General features: G+C 43.6%; 1 protein-coding gene across 4 annotated transcripts in view; it reads left to right on the forward strand.

Moving 5' to 3' along the window:
• PHF10 (PHD finger protein 10) overlaps positions 1 to 22,678 on the forward strand; it is a 307,704-nt gene that overhangs the window by 260,381 nt on the left and 24,645 nt on the right. For all 4 annotated transcript variants that reach the window (XM_069769324.1, XM_069769323.1, XM_069769325.1 and 1 more), the window contains one exon: positions 13,640 to 13,748. In XM_069769324.1, the coding sequence (XP_069625425.1) occupies positions 13,640 to 13,748 (109 nt within the window). The remainder of the gene's footprint in view (positions 1 to 13,639; positions 13,749 to 22,678) is intronic.

The raw sequence follows: 22,678 nt of genomic DNA on the forward strand, positions 1-22,678 counted from the left end.
TTCATTTCTTAAAGTAATGATGGCCACTCGATTTTCTTAGCTGCTTTTTTCTTACCATAATACTAATTCTAACAGTCTATTTAGTAGGATTATCAGCTGTGTATCCACCAGACTTCTGCACAACACAACTGATGGTCCCAACCCCATTTATAAGTCAAGAATTCCCACTTATTAAATCTGACAGGGCACACCTGTGAAGTGAAGACCATTCCCGGTGACTATCTCTTGAAGCTCATCAAGAGAATGCCAAGAGTGTGCAAAGCAGTCATCAAAGCAAAAGATGGCTACTTTGAAGAACCTAGAATATAAGACATAATTTCAGTTGTTTCACACTTTTTTGCTAAGTATATGCTTCCACATGTTTTAATTCATAGTTTTGATGCCTTCGGTGTGAATGTACAATTTTCATAGTCAGGAAAATACAGAAAAATCTTTAAATGAGAAGATGTATCCAAAGTTTTGGTCTGTACTGTATGCCTGACAAATTATGATTTTTAAACAGGCCTCAGTGGGACAGAACAGACTGTATTTTTTTTTTGAGGGGGGGTGAATTTTTTGAAAAAAAATGCAACTAGGTATATAGTAAAGAAGCTGGATCAGCAGACAGTTATGGAGCTTTGGGAAGGATGCAGTGGGATCAATGGACGCACATACAGTGCCTGCAGGCCTTGCACAGAAGTGGATATGCTATGCTCTGCCTACCTAGCGCTGCAATATCGAGACCCACGAATTAGCCCTAAAAAGGACTTTTGGTTTCTGAGGAGTTGTGGATTTAAGAGTTGCAGACCTACACTAAAAACCACGATTCTGACCCTATCTCGGCATCAGCTCTCCCTACTCTCGCTTATTCAGGAACAGAATGTGGCAAGCAGGGCGGCGCCAGGTCTCTTATACTCAGGATGATGCTGTGCGGCCAAACCAGTCACTGCACGACCACAACAAAGATGGCAGCGGCGTTTCATGACCTGGCAGACAATCCCTTCAGCTTGATTGGGTCTCTAAAGTCCGCCAAAAACGCTGGGTGGAGACACCAGTTACCGCCGAATAATCCCAGAAATGCTCGGTGCTCACCGAGTACACCGAGCATAGTGATACTCAGGCGAGTAACGAGTAGTGGCGAGCACGTTCGCTCATTACTAGTAATAATAATAATTTTTTATAATAATAATAATAATTTTTATTTATATAGCGCCAACATATTCCGCAGCGCTTTACAAATTATAGAGGGGACTTGTACAGACAATAGACATTACAGCATAACAGAAATCACAGTTCAAAATAGATACCAAGAGGAGTGAGGGCCCTGCTCGCAAGCTTACAAACTATGGGGAAAAGGGGAGACACGAGAGGTGGATGGTAACAATTGCTTTAGTTATTCGGACCAGCTATAGTGTAAGGCTCAGGTGTTCATGTAAAGCTGCATGAACCAGTTACCTGCCTAAGTATGTAGCAGTACAGACACAGAGGGCTAATACTGCATAAAGTGTATGAGAACATGATGCGAGGAACTTTTTTTTTTTTTTTTTTTTATTATAAATAGGCCACACAGGGATCGTTAGGTTAATGCATTGAGGCGGTAGGCCAGTCTGAACAAATGAGTTTTTAGGGCACGCTTAAAACTGTGGGGATTGGGGATTAATCGTATTAACCTAGGTAGTGCATTCCAAAAAATCGGCGCAGCACGTGTAAAGTCTTGGAGACGGGAGTGGGAGGTTCTGATTATTGAGGATGCTAACCTGAGGTCATTAGCGGAGCGGAGGGCACGGGTAGGGTGGTAGACTGATACCAGGGAGGAGATGTAGGGTGGTGCTGAGCCATGGAGTGCTTTGTGGATGAGGGTAGTAGTTTTGTACTGGATTCTGGAGTGGATGGGTAGCCAGTGTAATGACTGGCACAGGGTAGAGGCATCGGTGTAACGGTTGGTGAGGAATATGATCCTGGCTGCAGCATTCAGGACAGATTGGAGCGGGGAGAGTTTTGCAAGAGGGAGGCCGATTAGTAGAGAGTTACAATAGTCCAGACGAGAATGAATAAGTGAAACAGTCAGAGTTTTTGCAGAGTTGAAAGTAAGAAAAGGGCGAATTCTAGAAATGTTTTTGAGATGCAGGTAAGAAGAGCGAGCCAGTGATCGGATGTAGGGGGTGAATGAAAGGTCAGAATCAAGGATGACCCCAAGGCAGCGGGCATGTTGCTTTGGAGTAATGGTGGAACCGCATACGGAGATGGCAATGTCAGGCAAAGGTAGCTTAGTAGAGGGAGAGAACACGAGGAGTTCAGTTTTTGACAGGTTTAGTTTCAGATAGAGGGAGGACATGATGTTAGAGACAGCGGTAAGACAATCACTGGTGTTTTCTAAAAAGGTCAGTGTGATATCAGGAGAAGAAGTGTATAATTGGGTGTCGTCAGCATAGAGATGGTACTGGAAACCAAATCTACTGATTGTTTGTCCAATAGGAGCAGTATACAACGAGAAGAGTAGGGGGCCTAGGACTGATCCTTGAGGAACCCCAACAGTAAGGGGAAGGTGAGAGGAGGAGGAACCAGCAAAACATACAGTGAAGGATCGGTCAGAGAGATAGGAGGAGAACCAGGAGAGAACGGTGTCCTTGAGGCCGATGGAGCGGAGCATAGTGAGGAGGAGCTGATGATCCACAGTGTCGAATGCTGCAGAGAGATCCAAGAGAATTAGCATGGAGTAGTGACCATTAGATTTAGCTGTTAGTAGGTCATTAGAGACTTTAGTGAGGGCAGTTTCAGTAGAGTGTAAAGAGCGGAAGCCAGATTGAAGAGGGTCGAGAAGAGAGTTATCTGAGAGATAGCGGGTAAGACGGGAGTGGACCAGGAGTTCGAGGAGTTTAGAGATGAAGGGAAGATTAGAGACAGGTCTATAATTAGCGGCACAGTTTTGATCGAGGGATGGTTTTTTAAGTAATGGATGTATGATGGCATGCTTAAATGAGGAGGGAAAAATACCGGAAGTGAGGGAAAGGTTGAATATTTTTGTTAGGTGAGAGGTGACAGCCGGGGAAAGGGACTGGAGGAGATGTGATGGAATGGGGTCACTGGTGCAAGCGGTCGGGCGAGAAGATGCAAGGAGCCTGCTTACTTCTTCTTCTGTAACTGCTTCAAAGTCAGAGAGTGAACTAGATGCAGTGGGGGTGGGAGGACAGTGCATGGTATGAAGAAATTGGGAGATGATTTCCTGTCGAATGTGGTCAATTTTTTCTTTGAAGTAATTGGCCAGATCGTCAGCACGGAGATCCGTGGTTGGGGCCTGCTCTCTTGGGTTGAGTAGGGACTGGAACGTGTCAAAGAGACGTTTAGGGTTATTGGACAGGGAGGTGATGAGGGTGTTGAAGTAGGTTTGTTTGGAGAGGTGAAGGGCAGAATTGTATGTCTTTAGCATGAACTTATAATGGATGAAATCTTCGGGTAGATTAGATTTTCTCCACAGACGTTCTGCGCACCTGGAGCACCGCTGCAGGAAACGTGTTTGCAGCGTGTGCCACGGTTGTTGCCGTCTGTGCCGAGTTGTTTTATGTATAGGAGGAGCAGCTTCATCCAGAGCACTTTGCAGGGTTTCATTGTAATGCTTCAATGCAGAATCAGGACATGAGATGGAGGAGATAGGGGCCATTGAGGACTGCAAGTTCTTCATAAGTTTCTGGGTGTTAATGGCCTGTATGTTTCTATTAGTGTGGAAAGTGGGGGTGACCTGAGCAGGATGGCAGTTCTTGATAGAGAATGAAAGAAGGTTGTGGTCAGAGAGCGGGAGAGGGGAGTTTGTGAAATCATCCACTGAGCAAAGTCGGGAGAAGACCAATGCTAACAATGATATTGTCTACATAAGGAACATTTAATGGTTAATTCATCTATCAATCACTGTACTGTGCATAAATAAACTTAGAAAAAGCAGACACTGTCGGCAAAACGTACGTCATGGACTCTCTCATTGTCCTGGTCTATAGCTTAGTGATAATCAGCCTAACCAAAAGAGGGTAAGCCTCAGAATAGTTTATTCTGACACTGACCTGCCCTACTATTTTCAGCATTAGGAGACACACACAGTGTTTCCACAACCACTTGGAACGCTGTTCTTAGGGTATGTGTCCACGTTCAGGATTTGGTCAGGATTTTCCATCAGTTTTTGTAAGCCAAAACCAGGAGTGGATGATAAATACAGAAGTTGTGCATATGTTTCTATTCCGCTAATTGTTCCACTCCTGGTTTTGGCTTACAAATACTGATGAAAAATCCTGACCAAATCCTGATGCAATCCTGAACGTGGACACATACCCTTAGACTGACAGTCTGACTCCATGCCTGTGATGCATTACCGGACTTTACATCTGACACAGCAGCGCAATACTGAGATTGGTGCCGTGTCTATTCATTCACTGACAGGATGATCAGGGCATTGTATGATTGCTAATGTGGAACACAATTGAGACGCACTCTTATACATATGAGCCCCACAATTGATTACTCTGCTTAACATTGGCTGCATTAATTTATGAATAACATTTAAATATCACATCAGGCACTGATTGCATATTTATCCCAGAACAAACATATGATTACCAGGTGTATATAATATTACTCCATACTAGCTTGTTTAATTTTTGAATTATATAATACATTGGTTGTGATACACCATCATATATACCCGTATTTTTCAGACCATAAGACGCACTTTTTTCCCCAATTTTTTTTTGGGGGAAATGGGGGTGCGTCTTATGGTCGCAAAATACTAACAAATCTTGCGGGTGTGGCGGGGCTCTGTGGTGTGGTGGTGGTGGGCTGTGCTTCAGGACAGTGGTAGCGACTATTTGTGCTCCGTGGGGGGGCTCCACTGGGATTTTGTCAAAGCCCGAAGGCCCCCGCACATCTGTTGCTGCCATGTTGCGGCGTTGGCCTCCGGGAAGATGGCCGCCGGTCCGAGGGCGATGCATGCTCAGATTCAGATCTCATCACAAGATCTCGGGACGAGATCTCGTTGCCGATATTTGAATCTGAGCATGCGCCGCCCCTGGCCCGGAGGCCATGTTCCTGGAGGCCACCGCAACATGGCAGCAACGGATGTGCTGGGGTCTCCGGGCTTTGACGAAATGCCGGCGGAGCCCCCCATGGAGCAGAGAGCCGCTGCCACTGCCCCAGAGCACAGCCCGCCACCAACACACCACAGGGTCATGTTCCCGGAGGCCACCGCAACATGGCAGCAATGGATGTGCAGGAGCCTCCGGGCTTTGACGAAATGCCGATAGAGCCCCTCACGGAGCAAAGAGAGCCGCTGCCACTGCACCTAAGCACAGACCCCCTGCCCCAGCACAGAGCCACCACGCCTGTCCCAGCACAGAGCCACTACACCAGCTTGGGATGGGATTTCCCGGAGGCAACCACACCAGCTTGGACCACCGAATGACCCCTATGACCACTCCTCCACCTGTGCCGATCCCTTCCCTGGTAAGCTGAGTTCGGACTGTAAGACGAACCACCATTTGTCCATCTGACCCATTATTTTCTTTCCTTATTTTCCTTCTGAAAATTTGGGGTGCTTCTTATGGTTCCGGTGCGTCTTATAGTCCGAAAAATACGGTACTTGCCCAACAAATCCATTACAGTGGGCTAATTGTCCATGTGGAATTAATGGCCATCTAATTAAGAGACATTGGCCAGAAGCCTATTTAAACATAAATAAATTATAATCTCATGTCACTACACATTGGGACCTAATTTGGACCACTTCTGTGTGATACTTACCTATGATACACATTAGTTGTTCAGTATATGTTCACTCTTTAAACAGATTAGTGCCACTGCAGTAATTCTGATTTTAATCACATTATTTTAAAATTTACCAATAAAGATTATATTTTCGTGTCCTCTTGTCTCCCTTCCCTTTGGGAACCAGAATTTGCAATCCACTCCTGAGAAGATTGTCAACTGCATTGAATGTTTTCCTTTTGTGTATAATCTTTATCATTTTAGAATAGTGGCCTCCAGATTTTTTGGAAATAGCCTCATAACCCTTTCAGTTGGATTGCCAAAAACAATTTCTCTTCTAAGATCATTGCTCATGTCTTCATTCTTTTGCATTGTCTACACATGCCCAAATGCTCCAGACTAGCAAGCTGCCAACACATCTGCTATTATGAACTTCTGCTGATGAACAGTTACTCAAGGGCATTTGATTAGAAGCACCTAGCCTCTTAACTTCTATAGATGTACGGTACTTTTATTTTTCACAAACTGCTTCTGCATTTTAGCCTAGTTTTTGATAAATGACACGGTGTAATTTGCCATGTGTTGGTCCGAGTTTGTTTACCTAATTTTAGGTGAAGATCAGATTTTCAAATTCGAATACATGTTTTGAGACACACATGGTTCAATTTTCTGTACTTCTACTTTATTTGGCTAGTTTAGGAATGGCTGGATATGGTGCATGGAAACTTAACATTTATCCTACTTAGAAATTTCACAAATATTTTGCATTGCTTCGTTTACAATTCAGAGCTTTAAAAAGCCTTAAACAAATTCTTCAATACTCTACTCCAGCTTCTAGATCAGAAGTGTCAAACTGCTTTCCTCAAGGGCCGCAAACAGGTCATGTTTTCAGGATTTCCTTGTATTGCACAAGGTGCTGGAATCATTATGTGCAGGTGACTAAATTATCACCTGTGCAATACAAGGAAATCCTGAAAACGTGACCTGTTTGCGGCCCTTGAGGAATGCAGTTTGACACCTCTGGTCTAGATTTTTAAGCACTAAGTGCATTTTGTGTATAATGAGTACAATTTCCATTATTAGGCACAATACTAAGAGGAATGTAGTGAGCAGAAACAGTAATTTCCTTTAGTTTCACTTGTGGTTTTAGTAGTTTAAGTTTCTTGGATGTTCAATGTCTATGACAGAAGTGGACTCAGCTTTTGCCTTACTAGTATACTGTTTTGTGCATTAGTATTGGTGACATTTATTTAGCATTGAAGTACTGTAATAATTCTGGGCTCTAAAATGCTTTTGAGGTTTTGTTATATTGTCGTATCACATAAATGCTTGTGTGAAGTACTCTGGATAACCTAGTATACGATTGTTTCTAGAACATTCATTTTTATGTTATCGTTGTCTCAAAAAGTGTATTGTAGTTATAATCTAATGTTAAATTATGTTTTAAGTGAGTCCTAGATAGTGTTATCCTTTACTGTTTGCCCGCAGAAAAAAATGATGTAACACTGTCTTGTAACAGAGCCCTCATATCAGCTGTTTAGGGTTGGGCAACATAGAGATGGATATTGTGATTCCAAAATAAATTGCAATAATTTCATCCATTTTTAGGGTATGTGCACACGTTGCAGATTTCCTGCAGATATGCAGCTTTTTTTCCGCGCAGAAACGCTGCAGATCTGCAAGTGATTTACAGTACAATGTAAGTCAATGGCAAAAAAAAATGCTGTGCTGATGGTGCAGAAAATCTGCACGGAAAACGCAGCAGATTCAAAAAAGGACCATGTCACTTCTTTTGTGCAGATCTGCTGCGTTTCTGCACCCATTCCATAATAGAAATCTACAGGGCTAAAAAAAAAGGAAGAAATCTGCACAAAAATCTGCCACGTGTGCACATACCAAAAAAAGGCGCATATTCTGACCTGCGTTTTCTGCCAAGAAATGCAAAATCTGCACAGAAAATTCCACAGTCAAATCTGCAACGTGTGCACATAGCCTAAAGGAAAGATGTAGAGATGGGCTAACCTGGCCAGAAATGTTCAGCATTTGTACCAGACAGCCACTGTCCAGGACAGGATGCCGAACATGGACTTTGTCTTTAAGTCCATCGCAGTGTTCGGAGCCCTGGGGTAAGTCCGTGGTGGCGTGGCCTGGAGGACAGAGCGTTTTATTAAATTTTAGCAAAATGTTGCCAGTAGGATCATCCCTCCCTCCTAATCCATCTTTATGGGCATGTACATCTTAGAAAGTTGAATAAAATTGTACCATGGTATCTGCGATCCAATGTCTTATTCCAGAAATACACTTTTACTTAATATGTAAATGCACTATTACGATCTATTTGCGGGACATAAATCACCAGTAGAATCGGCCTCCAGAGCTTAGGCATGTAATAACTGACAGGTTGCTTTCCTCTCACACAGGTATCTCCTCTTTCATTTAAAATAAGATTTGGGGGCAGATTCCCCAGGAAATCTATGTCCGGTCCATAGATCTTAACAGCTCATTTACATATTAAAGAAAACGTGGACTTTCTCTGGAATAATATCACAGATCTCAAAGTATCATTTTTTTTGTGTAAATATATTTTTATTAAAGAGAAGAGAATTTTACAAGAAAAACAGTAGTTAAAAACTACAACAATGAGCAAAGTACTTTTCCTTATAATATACAATTCGAGAAGAGTAACACAAAAAACACTCATTCACAAACCTTGCATAAATCTTACATAAAAGAGAGAAAAGGAAAAAAAAATAGAGGGAGTAAACCCTCCAGAATGAGTATGGTAACTTTAACTTATAAGCAAAAACTCCTTGCCCCCGCAACAGGCGAGGACTTTCAAAACCGTAAATAAAAGAAAGCATACCTAAAATCAGATCGCCCATGTCCCCAAGAGCGAGACATGTACGCAAATAGTATTATTATAATTATAAAAGTAACTGGTAAATCATGGTACAGACCTATCACACCGAACTGGTGGAAGGAGAATAGCTCACTCAGGGGGGAGATAGAAAGAGGAGGAAATAGAGGGGGGAGCCCAAGTAGGTGGGGCTCAAGAAAAGAAATATAAAATGAGAATATGAAAAGAAAAGAAAAATAGCTTAGTAATCAACTGTAGAATAGACAGGCATATCAGGTAAACAGGTCAGGGAAACGAGCAGAATCTTTAAATAAAATCCATTCAGTCCAGATACCTAAAAAGGAGACCCTTGTCTGTGAAATGTCTGCATCAATTTCCTCCAACCTAAAGATGGTTTAAAATTCTGAAAACCACTCAACAACATCGGGGGGAACCGGGTCTCGCCATCGGCGGGGGATCATCGTCCTAGCAGCCGCTAGGCAAAACTTAAGGATATCCTTTTTTTGGGATCCCACCGAACCGGGAATCATGGAGAGCAATGCTATCTCCGGAGTACCGGTGATGTGCTTGCCTGTGATCAAACAATAATTTCGGAACACTTGGTCCCAGAATGTTCTAATCAAGGGTCAGTCCCACCAGATATGCAAAAGGGAGCCAATGCCATTTCCACACCTCCAGCAGCAGTTTGAAATTGAGGGAGAAAATTTGTGTAACCTGTCAGGAGTGAGGTACCACCTATATTGCAGTTTATACCCCTTCTCCGAGGCCTCACTGGAACTCGGGAGTTTATGGTTCATCAGGAAGCAACGCTCCCATTCCTCATCCGACAAAGTCCGCCCCAAATCATTCTCCCAAGCAGACTGGAAATAGAGCCTTGTGTCAGAGTCAGGTGTTGAAAGAATTGAGTAGAGGGAAGAGATTCCCCTGCTCGGGGCGTCTCCACCGGCAAACAACAGTTCCAAGGGAGAGAATCTACAGTGCGAACCCCCTGGCAAATTCAAAGAGGCCAGGAAGGACCGGACCTGCAAGTACTCCCACCAAAGAAGTTTAGTGGAGGGAGATCGGGCTTGGAGGGAACAGAGGGTGGGAATCTCGCCACGCTGTAAGATATCACCAACCCGTATGTCATCCTCGTATTTCCAACCCATGAAGGCTTTCCTGTGAATGCCCGGAGGAAATGCCGGGTTGCAAAAAATAGGTGTAAGAAGGCTGGCCCCAGAAGGAGCAGACCCCCTCACACCACTGCAGTGCCATGCCCTCATAGCCTCTGAGGTTAAGAAAGAAAATCTCCCCCGTTGAAGAGCATATTGCTTTAGGATCCACTGAAGATAATGAAGAGGCAAATCGGACCATTCTTGTTCCAACTCTACACATTTTTTTAAATTTAATTTTATATTTCCAGTCCAAGAGGCGAACTAATATGGCCGCCCTGCAATAGCTTCGGAGGTTGGGAAGACCCACCCCACCAAACTGACGTGGCCTAGATAAAACCTTGTAACTCACCCTCGGTGTTTTCCCCTTCCAGATAAAACGGGAAATCAAGGACTGTATTTTAATAAAAAAACGATTTATGTGGCCAAATGGGAATCGCCTGAAAGATATAAAGAAATCTCGGCAGGATATCCATCTTAACAACCTGAATCCTACCGAGCCACGGTAGCCTCAATGGGCCGTAAGACTCCAGAAGGGATCCCACCTTTTTCAAAATGACCTGATGGTTCAAATAAAATAATTGAAGAGGATCCGAGGTGAGGTTCACCCCGAGATATGAAATCTGATCACGTTGCCATCTGAAGGGGAAGGTCCGCTTCAAGGAATCCACCACGGAAGAAGATAGAGAAATGTTTAGGACCTTAGATTTGGAGTAATTAATCTTGAAGTTACTTAAATCCCCGAAGGATTCGAACTCCTTCATAAGCACTGGAAAAGAGAGGACTGGGTCAGAGACGAAGAGGAGGATGTCGTCGGCAAAGAGGGCCGTTTTATGGTTAGAGTTTCCAACCTGAATCCCTGAGATACTGTCATTAACTCGGATAGCCTTAGCCAAATGCTCACTAACTAAAACATATAATAGGGGCGACAACGGGCAGCCTTGTCTAGTACCGTTCTGAATATAAAAACGGTCGGACAAAGATCCATTGACTAACACGAGCTGAGGGTTTTGAATATAATGACATAATTTTCCCCAGGAAATTGGATTGTAAGCCAATGTGGGTTAGGGTTTCCCGTAGAAAGTCCCAATGGACTCTATCAAAGGCCTTTTCCGCGTCAATCGACAGAAGACAAAGAGCGGACTTTTGCATCTTGGTCCTCTCAATAAGGAGAAGAGACCTGATATTGCTGTCCCGCGCCTCCCGGCCCTTGACAAAGCCCACCTGATCAAGGTCGATAATAGATGGGAGAAGTCCCGACAATCTGTCAGCCAATACCTTAGCAAATAATTTTACATCGACGTTGATCAGGGAGATTGGCCTATAACTCCCGGCCAGCAGGGGATCTTTATTAGGCTTTGGCAGAACAGAAATATGAGCCTCTAGAGACTGGGGGGTAAAACTATTCTCAGAAATCGCATTAAAGGTGAGGACCATTTGGGGAAGCAAGTCAGATAGAAGGGATTTATAGAATAAGGGAGTGAACCCATCCGGCCCAGGACATTTAGAGGTGGACGTGGATTTAACAGCTTCTGCCAGCTCCTCAGGGGTTACGTCCTTTTCCAGGACCGCCAAATCCGCCTCAGAGAGGGACGGGACCTTGATCCTATTCATATAAGATTTAATTTTATTTTTCAACGTGGTGGGATCCAAATCAGCGAACCTGCCCTTAATGTTGTACAGGGATTTATAGAACTTTTGGAAGACCTCCAGGATCTCCTCATTACTATGGACCAGTTGGCCCTTATCATTTTTAAGTGATGAGATAAGGGTGGGACCCGATCTGGGATGAAGCAGTCGTGCTAGAGGGCGACCACAAACATTAGCTCTTTTGTAGAAAAACCCTTTAGTTCTTTCCTTGTCACCCATAAACCGTCTATCCAGCAGGCCTTTAAGTTCAAGCCTTTTTGTAGTGAGCTCGACCAAAGTCTGAGGACCTCGAATTCTTATGCCTGCTTTCCAGGGTCTGAATTTGTGACCGCAAAGCGTCTATTTCCTCAGTCTGAGGTTTTTTGATTCTAGCCCCATGTTTGATTAAGGTGCCTCTCATGACGCACTTCAGTGCTTCCCATTTAATTGCCTGAGGTTTGGGATCTGATGCATGAGTATGGGCAAAGGCTGCAATGTCAGATTTCAAATCACTAAAACAAGTGGTGTCTCGTAAAAGGTTGCCATTCAATTTCCATGAGAATTTTTTCACAGCCAGCCCGGGTATCTCCAAGGATAGAAAAATAGGGCAATGATCCGACTGAACCATATTACCAATCTTGGCATCAAGCTTCCAAGATAAGACCCCCCTGCAGACCAGAAAAAGGTCAATTCTGCTGTAGGAGTTGTGTGGAGAAGAGAAGAAAGTATAATCCTTACCTCTAGGATTGAGGATTCTCCAAACATCTATCAGATGTAGTTTAAGTAGGAATTTTTGTAGGGCTCTCACCTTTCTCGATGGGTCCGCCCCCCGACCAGAGGAGGTATCTAGTTTGAGATCAAAGACAAAGTTAAAATCACCACCTATTACAACCTGGCCCTCCGCAAATGAAGACAGTTTCAACAATAGGGACTTGCAGACCTTAGGCTGTTCCCGGTTCGGGAGATACCAGTTAACTATGGTCAGGATCCGATCAGCAACTTTAACTTTCATAAAAATATAGTGTTCCCCTTCATCTATGACCTTGTCTAACAATATGATATTTAAATTCTTACAAAAGGCTATTGAGACACCTTTCGTCCTCGATTCGGGGTTGGAACTATGGGACCATCTATCATAAAGTTTACCCCCCGACAACAGGTATCCGGTCAGCTCTAAAATGAGTTTCTTGAAGAAAAAGTATCTGAACCCCTAGCTTGTGCATATCTGAAAGTACATGGCTTCATTTTTGGGGAGTATTGAATCCCCGTAAATTTAGGAAACCAAATTTTAAGGAACCCATTTTTCAATAGAACGTTGAATACCCAACCGTTAGGCCCCAAACAGGAGCTATCCTGCCACCTGAGATAAGAGCAGAAAACAAGGCACAGCAAATTAGAAGAAAAAGAGGAGAAAAAGAGTAGGCAAAAATAGAAAAAAAGGGAATATAGCAGTAAATTGTACCCTGGGGGAGCTGAAAATTAAAAACTCTTACTTAAGATATGGGGTATAGTCGTTTCACGAATATCACGGTTTGGACCAACCGTATAACCCCTTAACGGGTCGTGTCCTTTCCACTGAAGAAAGGAAGAAAGTCAAAACAATATATAACAAAATAAATCGTATACCGACGATAAACAATATTGCTGTATAACACCATGCTCCCCGGCGAACTTCCCGGAGACAAAAAAAATACACAAAATTACCCAGTACAACCGAACCACCAGAGGGGGAGTGAAAGGGAGAAGAAAAAAAAAAGGGGGGGTGGGGAAGGGGTAATCAAAGGAGAGGGAGGGAGAAAAATAAGAAGGGGGAAGGAAGAGAAAGGAATAGTGGAGAGGGAAAGGAAAATGACCAAGGGAAAAGAGCAAAGCATATATCATCAACACGGCCATTACTGCCTAAAGCTAGACCAAAGACCTAAGGGTCTACAACCGACTGAACCAAGAATACTGGACGCTTGCATATCAGCCGTCTTCAGGTACATCATTACAGTTCTGTCCTCTACCACGAGATTCAAAGTATCATTTTATTCAACTTACTAAGTACCTACATGCCGATATAGAAGGCTTGGGAGGGTTGGTTCAACTGACAGATTCCCATTAACTGTCATTGCAAAATCTTTGACTTTTTTTTTGCCTTGCAAAAGTTCAGGTCTTAGTTTTACATTAGTCTTGTATGTAAAGGTTGTAATTTTTTTTATTAATGTTGAATATTGGCATCAAGAGCCCTATTTGGGTTGGTATGAGGTGACATTACTACCCTTTTCTACTGTTCCAGCCTAAGTCCATCCCAAATGCTATTTGTGGAATTTGTCTGAAGGGTAAGGACGTCACCAAGAAGGGAAAATCTGAAAGACTGATACACTGCTCACAGTGCGATAACAGTGGTAAGTCGTGTATGATATATCTCTTGTAGATGTTGTCTGTGAAACATTTTTTTACATTTAACTGTACATTATCCTTAAGGGGTTTAGTACTAAAATATGCTACAAATTATTAGTATGCTTAGTGTTAGGACTCTTACCGATATTCAGAATAAAGGGGCTGCAGCAGAAGTCTTCTCCTTCTTTCAATTGCTCAGTTTATTTTATTCTCTCTTTATTGACTACTTTTAATTGAAAATGTGGCTGCTGTTTTCATACAGCCATTTCAGATGTAAAAGTTTCTTGACATTACGCTACTGCTCTCCACTGCAATAACTGGCATAGATCTCCATAGGATTCTATTGTAAAGAAAGGAATCCTAAACAATTATATATTTTATACTGTATCCAGTTCATTAAAATGATAAATAAAAGTATATATACACACTAAAAAAGGTGAATATACACCCGCGCTACGTCCTACGTTGCTACCAGGAAATAACACTACTTGTATAATAATTATTATTACCTGCTTTAACAGATGGAATGGGGCGGATAGTTTTGATAGTGTCGCAGATCAGATTTGAAAAAATGATGCGGATATTTTCGCTCTTCCTTTTGCCTCTAATACAGAGTCCACAGGGCTTATGTAGTAACTATGCCTGTATAGTATAGCTCAGAAAAGTCAGAGGTCTCAGACAGCGCTGAGAAAATAGATGCTGGAACAATAATGAGTCAGAGCAAAGGTACTTAGCTGGCGGATTCCTACTGATTCCTTGAGTTGTTGTGAGTAGAATATCTTCTGCGCGCGCTGTCCCGGCCGGTGACAGACGTGCGCGTTACTCCACGAGTCTTCACCGGAAGTAGAGAAGGACCTTCGGAAAAGATCACAAAGGATCTACGCTGGGAGTGAAAATAACAGGGATTAAAGTGGTTAAAAAAGACTGGCGGAATGGTGATTTTATTAAGCGCATGTCACGTGAAGAAACTCGCATGATCTTTGAATTAGATACTTTGAGACCGAAAGGTTTGAACAATGAGGTGGAGCTATTTGCCTTCGAATAAATTATACTAATTAGCATACATGTATTTAAGCATGACCAGCGCGTGGGGGAGCCAACCCTGATGAAGGAATCCGTAGGAATTCCGAAACGCGTTGGTTTTCTGGCTCCCACCACGCTCCGTACTTTCTGAAGGAAGCATCACGTGACTGATCATCACGTGATCTGGTTACCGGGATACCAAAGGTCTTTTCCGAAGGTCCTTCTCTACTTCCGGTGAAGACTCGTGGAGTAACGCGCACGTCTGTCACCGGCCGGGACAGCGCGCGCAGAAGATATTCTACTCACAACAACTCAAGGAATCAGTAGGAATCCGCCAGCTAAGTACCTTTGCTCTGACTCATTATTGTTCCAGCATCTATTTTCTCAGCGCTGTCTGAGACCTCTGACTTTTCTGAGCTATACTATACAGGCATAGTTACTACATAAGCCCTGTGGACTCTGTATTAGAGGCAAAAGGAAGAGCGAAAATATCCGCATCATTTTTTCAAATCTGATCTGCGACACTATCAAAACTATCCGCCCCATTCCATCTGTTAAAGCAGGTAATAATAATTATTATACAAGTAGTGTTATTTCCTGGTAGCAACGTAGGACGTAGCGCGGGTGTATATTCACCTTTTTTAGTGTGTATATATACTTTTATTTATTATTTGCTGTTTACCCTAATCGTGATATAGGGCCTTCACCCGCTGCAGTCCATTTTTTCCACAAGTAACAGCGCCGCTACTCTTTACTCTTTTTAGTTCTTTAAAATGACTTACATAAATATATACCAGCAACATGGGAGCTAAAATGACAATCCTATGACCTCTGTTGAGTTAATGAAGCTCTGTAGTTATGCTTAACAAGTAGATCAGGACCTTTCCCATGCAATCATACTTGGTGCAGGTGAACTTGGTTATACTTGCAAAGCGCTATGTTTTCTTTAGTATGCTTTGTATGCAGGGTCATTTAAAGGGACTCTGCACCTCAATTTGGAGGGAACAATTTTCAGCCATAGAGGCGGGGTTTTGGGTGTTTGATTCACCCTTTCCGTACCCGCTGGCTGCATGCTGGCTGCAATATTGGATTGAAGTTCATTCTCTGTCCTCTGTAGTACATGCCTGCACAAGGTACTCGAGTGGTTTAATGGGAAATGTATAAATGTTTGAGTGGCCTAGTCAAAGCCCAGACCTTAATCCAATTCAGAATCTGTGGTCAGACTTGAAGATTACTGCTCATCAGAGGGAACCATTAACTTGAAGGAGCTGGAGCTGTTTCACCTTGAGGAATGGAGCAAAAATCCCAGTTGCAAGATGCGAAAAGCTCAGAGCGACTTGGACCTGTAATTGCAGCAAAAGAAGGCTCTACAAAAATACTGACTTTAGGGGGTTGAATAGTTATGTACACTGAAGTTTTTTTTCCTATTTGTTGTTTGCTTCACAACAACAACAAAAAATGTTCACAGTTGTAGGCATGTTCTTTACATGAACTGATGCAAACCCTCAAAAAAACTGTGAAATTCCAGGTTGAGATTTAGTAAAACACGAAAATTGTTCAAGGGGGGGTGAATACTTTTGTAAGCCACTGTACATAATAGAAAAGCTAGGAACACTTAGCAGGAAGGGACAAATACAAACAGATTTTTTACCATCTATTCAACTTTCTGATGAATAATAATTTATGTGCTTTGAAAGACAAACTAACAATACCAACACTACTCAGATATTAATAGAAACATCGGTGGTAAATTGTACAATAATATTAGATGTGGAGACATGAAGGTCGGTGGGTGCTCTCGTACGCTGGCCTGAGTTTAGAAATATCACATGAACCAAGGTTTATCCCACTGAATGCCCGTACTCCTTTTCAGTAGGCAGAATACCACTCAGACAACACAGGTTGAGGGTATTGTGGCAATACTTTGATGGTGGTTCAATATAGTACAGCCCCATTAAGTATATAAGATTATGCAAATTACAGAGTCTCACCCTTTCGCTGGCTCTCCAGGAATTAGAACATCTGCTACTTTAGTGCTTTCAGGGTCAAATACCCTCACGAGTGGCATCTCAAATTTGGTGGACACCCACCATAGAGAGAAGGTAACGACAAACTTAGGAAGCTGACAGTCCATTGAGGTATGTGGCCAGGTGACTAGATTCTCCCAACCTGGATACTCAAAACATCTATCAGGGTTAAGTGTTGGTCAATGGAGCAGATTTGTATTTCTCCAGCTGGTGCTGTGGTCCCTTAAGCTGGCATCTTGTAGAGTGTCTCAAATCTGTTTTCCTCCGGTTGGAGCCAAGGTGCCTTGGCTACTGTCATGTAGAATAACTCACATATTCCTTTGTGAAAAGATATATCCCAAAGGAAAAACGAAGTGAAAAGAAGAAGGTATTCTTAAAAATTATTATGTTTATTAACAATAAATAAAAGCTTAACAATCAAGTACACCAAGTGGTGTACCCCCCCACTGGTAGAAGCTACGGCGAAACAGCGCTTGTCAGGCGCCGGGGATCCGCACCTGCCTCCTGCCACGTGTTAGGCACCTCTGCACCTTCATCCACACCGCAGGTAATTAACCCTTTGACCATCTCTATGAGTCTCCTTTTTCCCCTTTAGTAGGAACTTTTCCTCCTCTGTTTTCTTATAGGGAAATTTATTCTCCAGCTTGTTAGCAAAACTCCTTGCACTACTGGATATATTTGTAGATTTTCTGTGTCAGTTTATAAGGAGAATACTCTTTACAGTGGCCATATATCGGTTAATTTTCGACTGCTAGGAGCAATTCATTAATATTGTGCGCCTTTCTGTGCTGCCTGGGTAACATATATTGGTGTCACCACTAATTATATCACATGTGACACTTTGGGTTTAAATTTCATTATATTTAACCTGTGGTGGCATGGAGTGGGTTCGTCTCCCCAGATTTTGTCTGGTGGTAAACATTCCCCCTGTCGTTTTGTCCCCACTTGGTGTACTTGATTGTTAAGCTTTTAATTATTGTTAATAAACATAATAATTTTTTAACAATACCTTCTTCTCTTCACTTCGTTTTTCCTTTGGGATATATCTTTTCACAAAGGAATATGTGAGTTATTGATGTTTGAAGTGACTTCAGCCTGTCTGAAATAGGACTATGAGAATCATACTGTCATGTAGGGTCTCTCTAAAAACAGAGGCATATCCCCTTTTATAATTCACAGCTATCCTTCAGGCCATTTTCCACAGGTTTGGGGGGGGGGGATGAGGTCATCTCTCATTGAGTAATCAATCAACCTGCATAGATTGTCTTTCATTGCTTGCAGATCAACAAGCTGCATGGACTGATACAATGGGTAATTAACATATCAGCAAACATTGAATATTCAATTACCCTGTGCCTTTGACCTCCAAGGATAGCCAAATAATAGGCTGCAACATCAATGCAAGAGTCAAGTTCTGGCTCATATGAACTATGGCATATGTTTCTTGACCTACTGTCAAATATTAAATCCATTTCAAAAACCTGACCGGCACATCCAAACATAGAATAAGTGTGAACAGGTGCTGAACCTAGAGTCGCCAACTCGTATATAGCCAAGTAAATAAGGCAGCACACTGCAGCGCTAAAACATGCAAACTTGAAATACGAAATTTGAACTGCATTACTGCACTAGAAATATGAAAAATGAGAGCGTTTAGCGCATAAAAATGGCCAATTTTATGTGTACCTGGTAGCCACTTTACAGCATCTCTCTTATACCAGGTCCTACACTTGCCCTACCTCGCTGAGAATAAACGTCTCTATCTGAATGGGTACATGTGAAACCTCTTCTTAGACTAAAATTCTCTCTCTCTGTGGAGGGGTATTAAATCCAAACCCTGGTATAAAATTTTCCCAGAGAACTGAAAAGATCCATTATAATATAATTATATTTTTATTAACTGTTTTTAAAATAAAAAACAGAGCGATAAAAAAAGCAGAGTGCCTCACAGAAGAGCTACCACTAAAGATTTAGAGGTGTCCACTCTGTGAGGCACTCTGCTTATCTCCATGATTTTTATTTTATAAACTGTTAATAAAAATATAATTTTATTGTAATGGATCTCTTAATTACTCTGGGGAAATTTTGTACCAGGATTTGGATTTAATATTTATGCGAACTGCCATTGACTAATGTTATACGTATATCCTTTGGTAGTTAATCTACTGGAAAATATGTCTGGCATAATTAAGAATAAATGCTGTGTCATCACTAGTGTTGAGCGATACCTTCCGATATTCGGAAGTATCGGTATCGGATTGGATCGGCCGATATCGACAAAATATTGGATATCCCCGATACCAATGCAAGTCAATGGGACAAAAATATCGGAAATTAAAATAAACCCTTTCTTTCCTTGTGGTTAATTCCACATGAAGGAAAACAACAAAGAATAACGTAGAATGTATCGGGGGAGGTGGAGGAGACATTAAAGGCATAGAGGTTTAGCCCAAATTAAATGGAAGAGCAGGAATTATTTTTTTTTTTAAGACGTTCGGAGTTACAAAGATATTGACTATGTTTAGATTTTTTATATTTTGTCAGATATTTTTCACTACTTCCATACTCTGCACCTTTTTTTTTTACTTCTCCCACACTTTCCTCTTCATCATCCTCATCAGCAGCATCTATTTCATCATCTTCACCTTATTCATCTTCTTCACTTTCTTCCTATTATTCTTTTTGTAGAAATTCTCCATATTCTTCTTATTCAACTCTTATTCTTCTTCATATTCTACTTCTTCATCTTCTTCATAATAATCTTATTTGTGACAAGCATTCCTGTAGTTATCTATAAAAGTTTGAAGATTACACCTTCTGTTCTGCCTGTCACAAAAGATTTACAACAGTATTTGTCCGCGTTCAGTTTTGTTTGCAGCAGCAGGTATTTTCCAGGGGCACCACGAGGACGAACGGACTCACCCCCAAACACTGCTTAGTCTTCTTCTGCTAATAATTTAGATAATATCTTTTGCTCTGATTTTTAGTCTTATGCTTAATGTTCTTCTGCTTTTTGTTCTGCAGCTTCTTGTTCTTCTGCTTCTCTGTCTTCAGGGTCGTCATCTTTAGGGTCTTGAACTTGGAAATGTAGCAGAAGGTACAAGAGCAAAAGACCCTGCCGAGAACCAGCTGACGGTACTGGAACCCGGATGGCTAGCCGAAGGTACAAGAGCCAATGGGACAACCGAGAACCAGCTGACGTTACTGGAACCCGGTTACTAAGCAGGAGGTACCCGTGCCAGAAAGCACTACCAAGGACCACCTGACGTTGGTGGAACTCTTAATACCCAGAAGGAGGCACCTAAGCCAAAGGCTCTGCCCGGAACCAGCTGACGGTACTGGAACCAGGATGGGGAGCAGAAGGTAGAAGAGCCAATGGCATGACCGAGGACCAGCTGACGGTACTAGAAACCGGTTACTAAGCAGGAGGTACCTGTGCCTGAAAGCACTACCAAGGACCACCTGACGTTGGCGGAACTCGGATACCCAGAAGGAGGCACCTAAGCCAAAGGCTCTGCCTGGAACCAGCTGACTGTGCTGGAACCAGGGAGACCTAGTCAAGATTGTCTTCCCAAGAACCAGCTAACGGTGCTGGAACTCAGATAGGCAGCAGAAGGTCCACAGGAAAAGAAACAATAGCTAGGCCGCGAGCTGGCCGTAGTTACCAAAAAACCACAGTCCTACAGGGGGAGCTTGTTCTATTGGCACTACGGAACCAGCCTTGATTGCCACAGCCCACATAGGAAGCACCTAAACTGCAGGCACCATGGAGTCGGCTAACCTGACCGCAACACGACAGGACAACGTTTTGGAGTCTAAGTGACCTTGACACTACCCGGAAACAGCAGGCGTGCTGGAACCAGGCTGGGCAGGAGCGAGTACCCGTGCCAAAGACACTTCTGAGCAGCAACTGGCGGTGTTGGAGCCCAGGGTCATATCTAGAAACTGACTGTAATAATTGCCACACACACAGCTGGGGATCAGCTACTGAACCCCAATAACAGAGGAGCAGCTGTTAACTGTGCAGACAGCACTTCCGATCACGAACTGGCGGTGTAAGTGTCCAGGGACAGCAGGAGGAACAGAGTGTAGGCCAAAGTCTGCACTAGAGGGAGTTTAATATGTGATGTTATGCCAGCGTGGCGGTCGCATGACACATTGCCGGATACACAGCTGGGGTTCAGCTGACGCTACTGAACCCCAATAACACGGCGGCAAGTGTTGACTGTGCAGACAGCACTTCCGAGCACGAACTGGCGGTGTAAGTGCCCAGGGTCAGCAGGAGGAGCAGAGTGTAGGCCAAAGCCTGCACTGGAGGGAGTTTAATATCTGATGTTGTGCCAGCGTAGCGGTCGCAGAACACGTTGCTGGCTACACAGCAGGGGAACAGCTGGCGTTACCGACCCCCACTGACTCATGAGCGAGTGTTTTTCTCTGTGCAGACCGCACTTCCAGGCACCAACTGGCGGTATTGGAGCCCTGGGAATCATGGAGGAGCAGAATGGAGGCCAAGGCCTGCACTAGAGGCAGTTTAATGTCTGTAGTGTCTGCGTGGCGGTCGCAGGACACGTTGCTGGCTACACAGCAGGGAAACAGCTGGGGTTACCGAACCCCACTGACACATGAGCGAGTGTTTTTCTCTGTGCAGCCTGCACTTCCGAGCACCAACTGGCGGTATTGAAGCCCAGGGAATCTAGGAGGAGCAGAGTGTAGGCCGAAGCCTGCACTGGAGGCAGGTTAATGTATGTTATTGTGCCAGCGTGGCGGTTGCTGGACACGTTGCCGGATACACAACAGGGGAGCAGCTGGCGTTGCTGAACCCCAGTAACACTGGGTCATGTGTTGACTGTGCATTCGGCACTTTTGAGCAGCAACTGGATGTGTTGGAGCCCAGGGATTAAAGTTCAAGTGGTAGAAACATGAACACAACCGCTCCAACATATGTATCGTTGAATTCCACCTGGTGGGTAGGTCACATATGATGCGATGTTCCAGAAGGCGGAATTGGCGCTGTAGAGTTGCAATGTGTGATCTTGCCATGCTGGAACGCCGCAAGTGAGCACACTCTAGGCGGACCTTGTGCAGCAGTGCATCAAGATCCGGATTGTCCCTCAAAAAACTCTGAACGACGAAGTTGAGCACATGTGCCAGACATGGGATGTGAGTGAGGTTGCCTAGGCCCAGACCTGCCACCAGATTTCGGCCATTGTCACACACTACCATGCCTGGCTGGAGATTCGCTGGCACAAACCACACATCGCGCTCCTGCGCTGTATGGCTTTGTTTCCCAAAAAAAATTTCAATACGGCCTGTTGACGTTTGGCCACGGCTGTGCTCATATCTGTCGGATCAGGGAAGCGTTCACGGGTCCATGTGGAGGTGAACCGTTATGGCTCCTGCAGCGATGATTCTGAGGAACTGGAGTATGAAGAGGAGTCAATGTGCACAGACTGGATTCCTGCAATCCTAGGAGTTGGCAGAACACGTAGAGCGCCACTCTCACGATCTGTACCCGGCTCCACAACATTAACCCAATGGGCGGTGAGGGAAAGGTATAGTCCCTGTCCATGGTGACTGGTCCACGCGTCGGTGGTAAGGTGGATCTTGCTACTGACGGCGTTTAGTAGCGCATGTTTAATGTTTCCCTCCACATGTTTTTGCAGGGCAGGGACGGCTTGCCTGCTGAAATAAAAGCGGCTGGGCACGTTGTATTGTGGGACTGCCAATGCCATGAAGTTACGGAAGGTGTCAGTCTCCACCAGCCTGAATGATAGCATTTCAAGGGACAGTAGATTTGCAATGCCAGCATTCAGAGCCTGTGCTCATGGGTAGTTTGCCGAGAATGGCCGCCTTTTCTCCCAATCCTGTGCTACCGATGGCTGTAG

The sequence above is a fragment of the Ranitomeya imitator genome, chromosome 5, assembly GCF_032444005.1.
Source record: "Ranitomeya imitator isolate aRanImi1 chromosome 5, aRanImi1.pri, whole genome shotgun sequence".
Taxonomy (NCBI): Eukaryota; Metazoa; Chordata; class Amphibia; order Anura; family Dendrobatidae; genus Ranitomeya; species Ranitomeya imitator.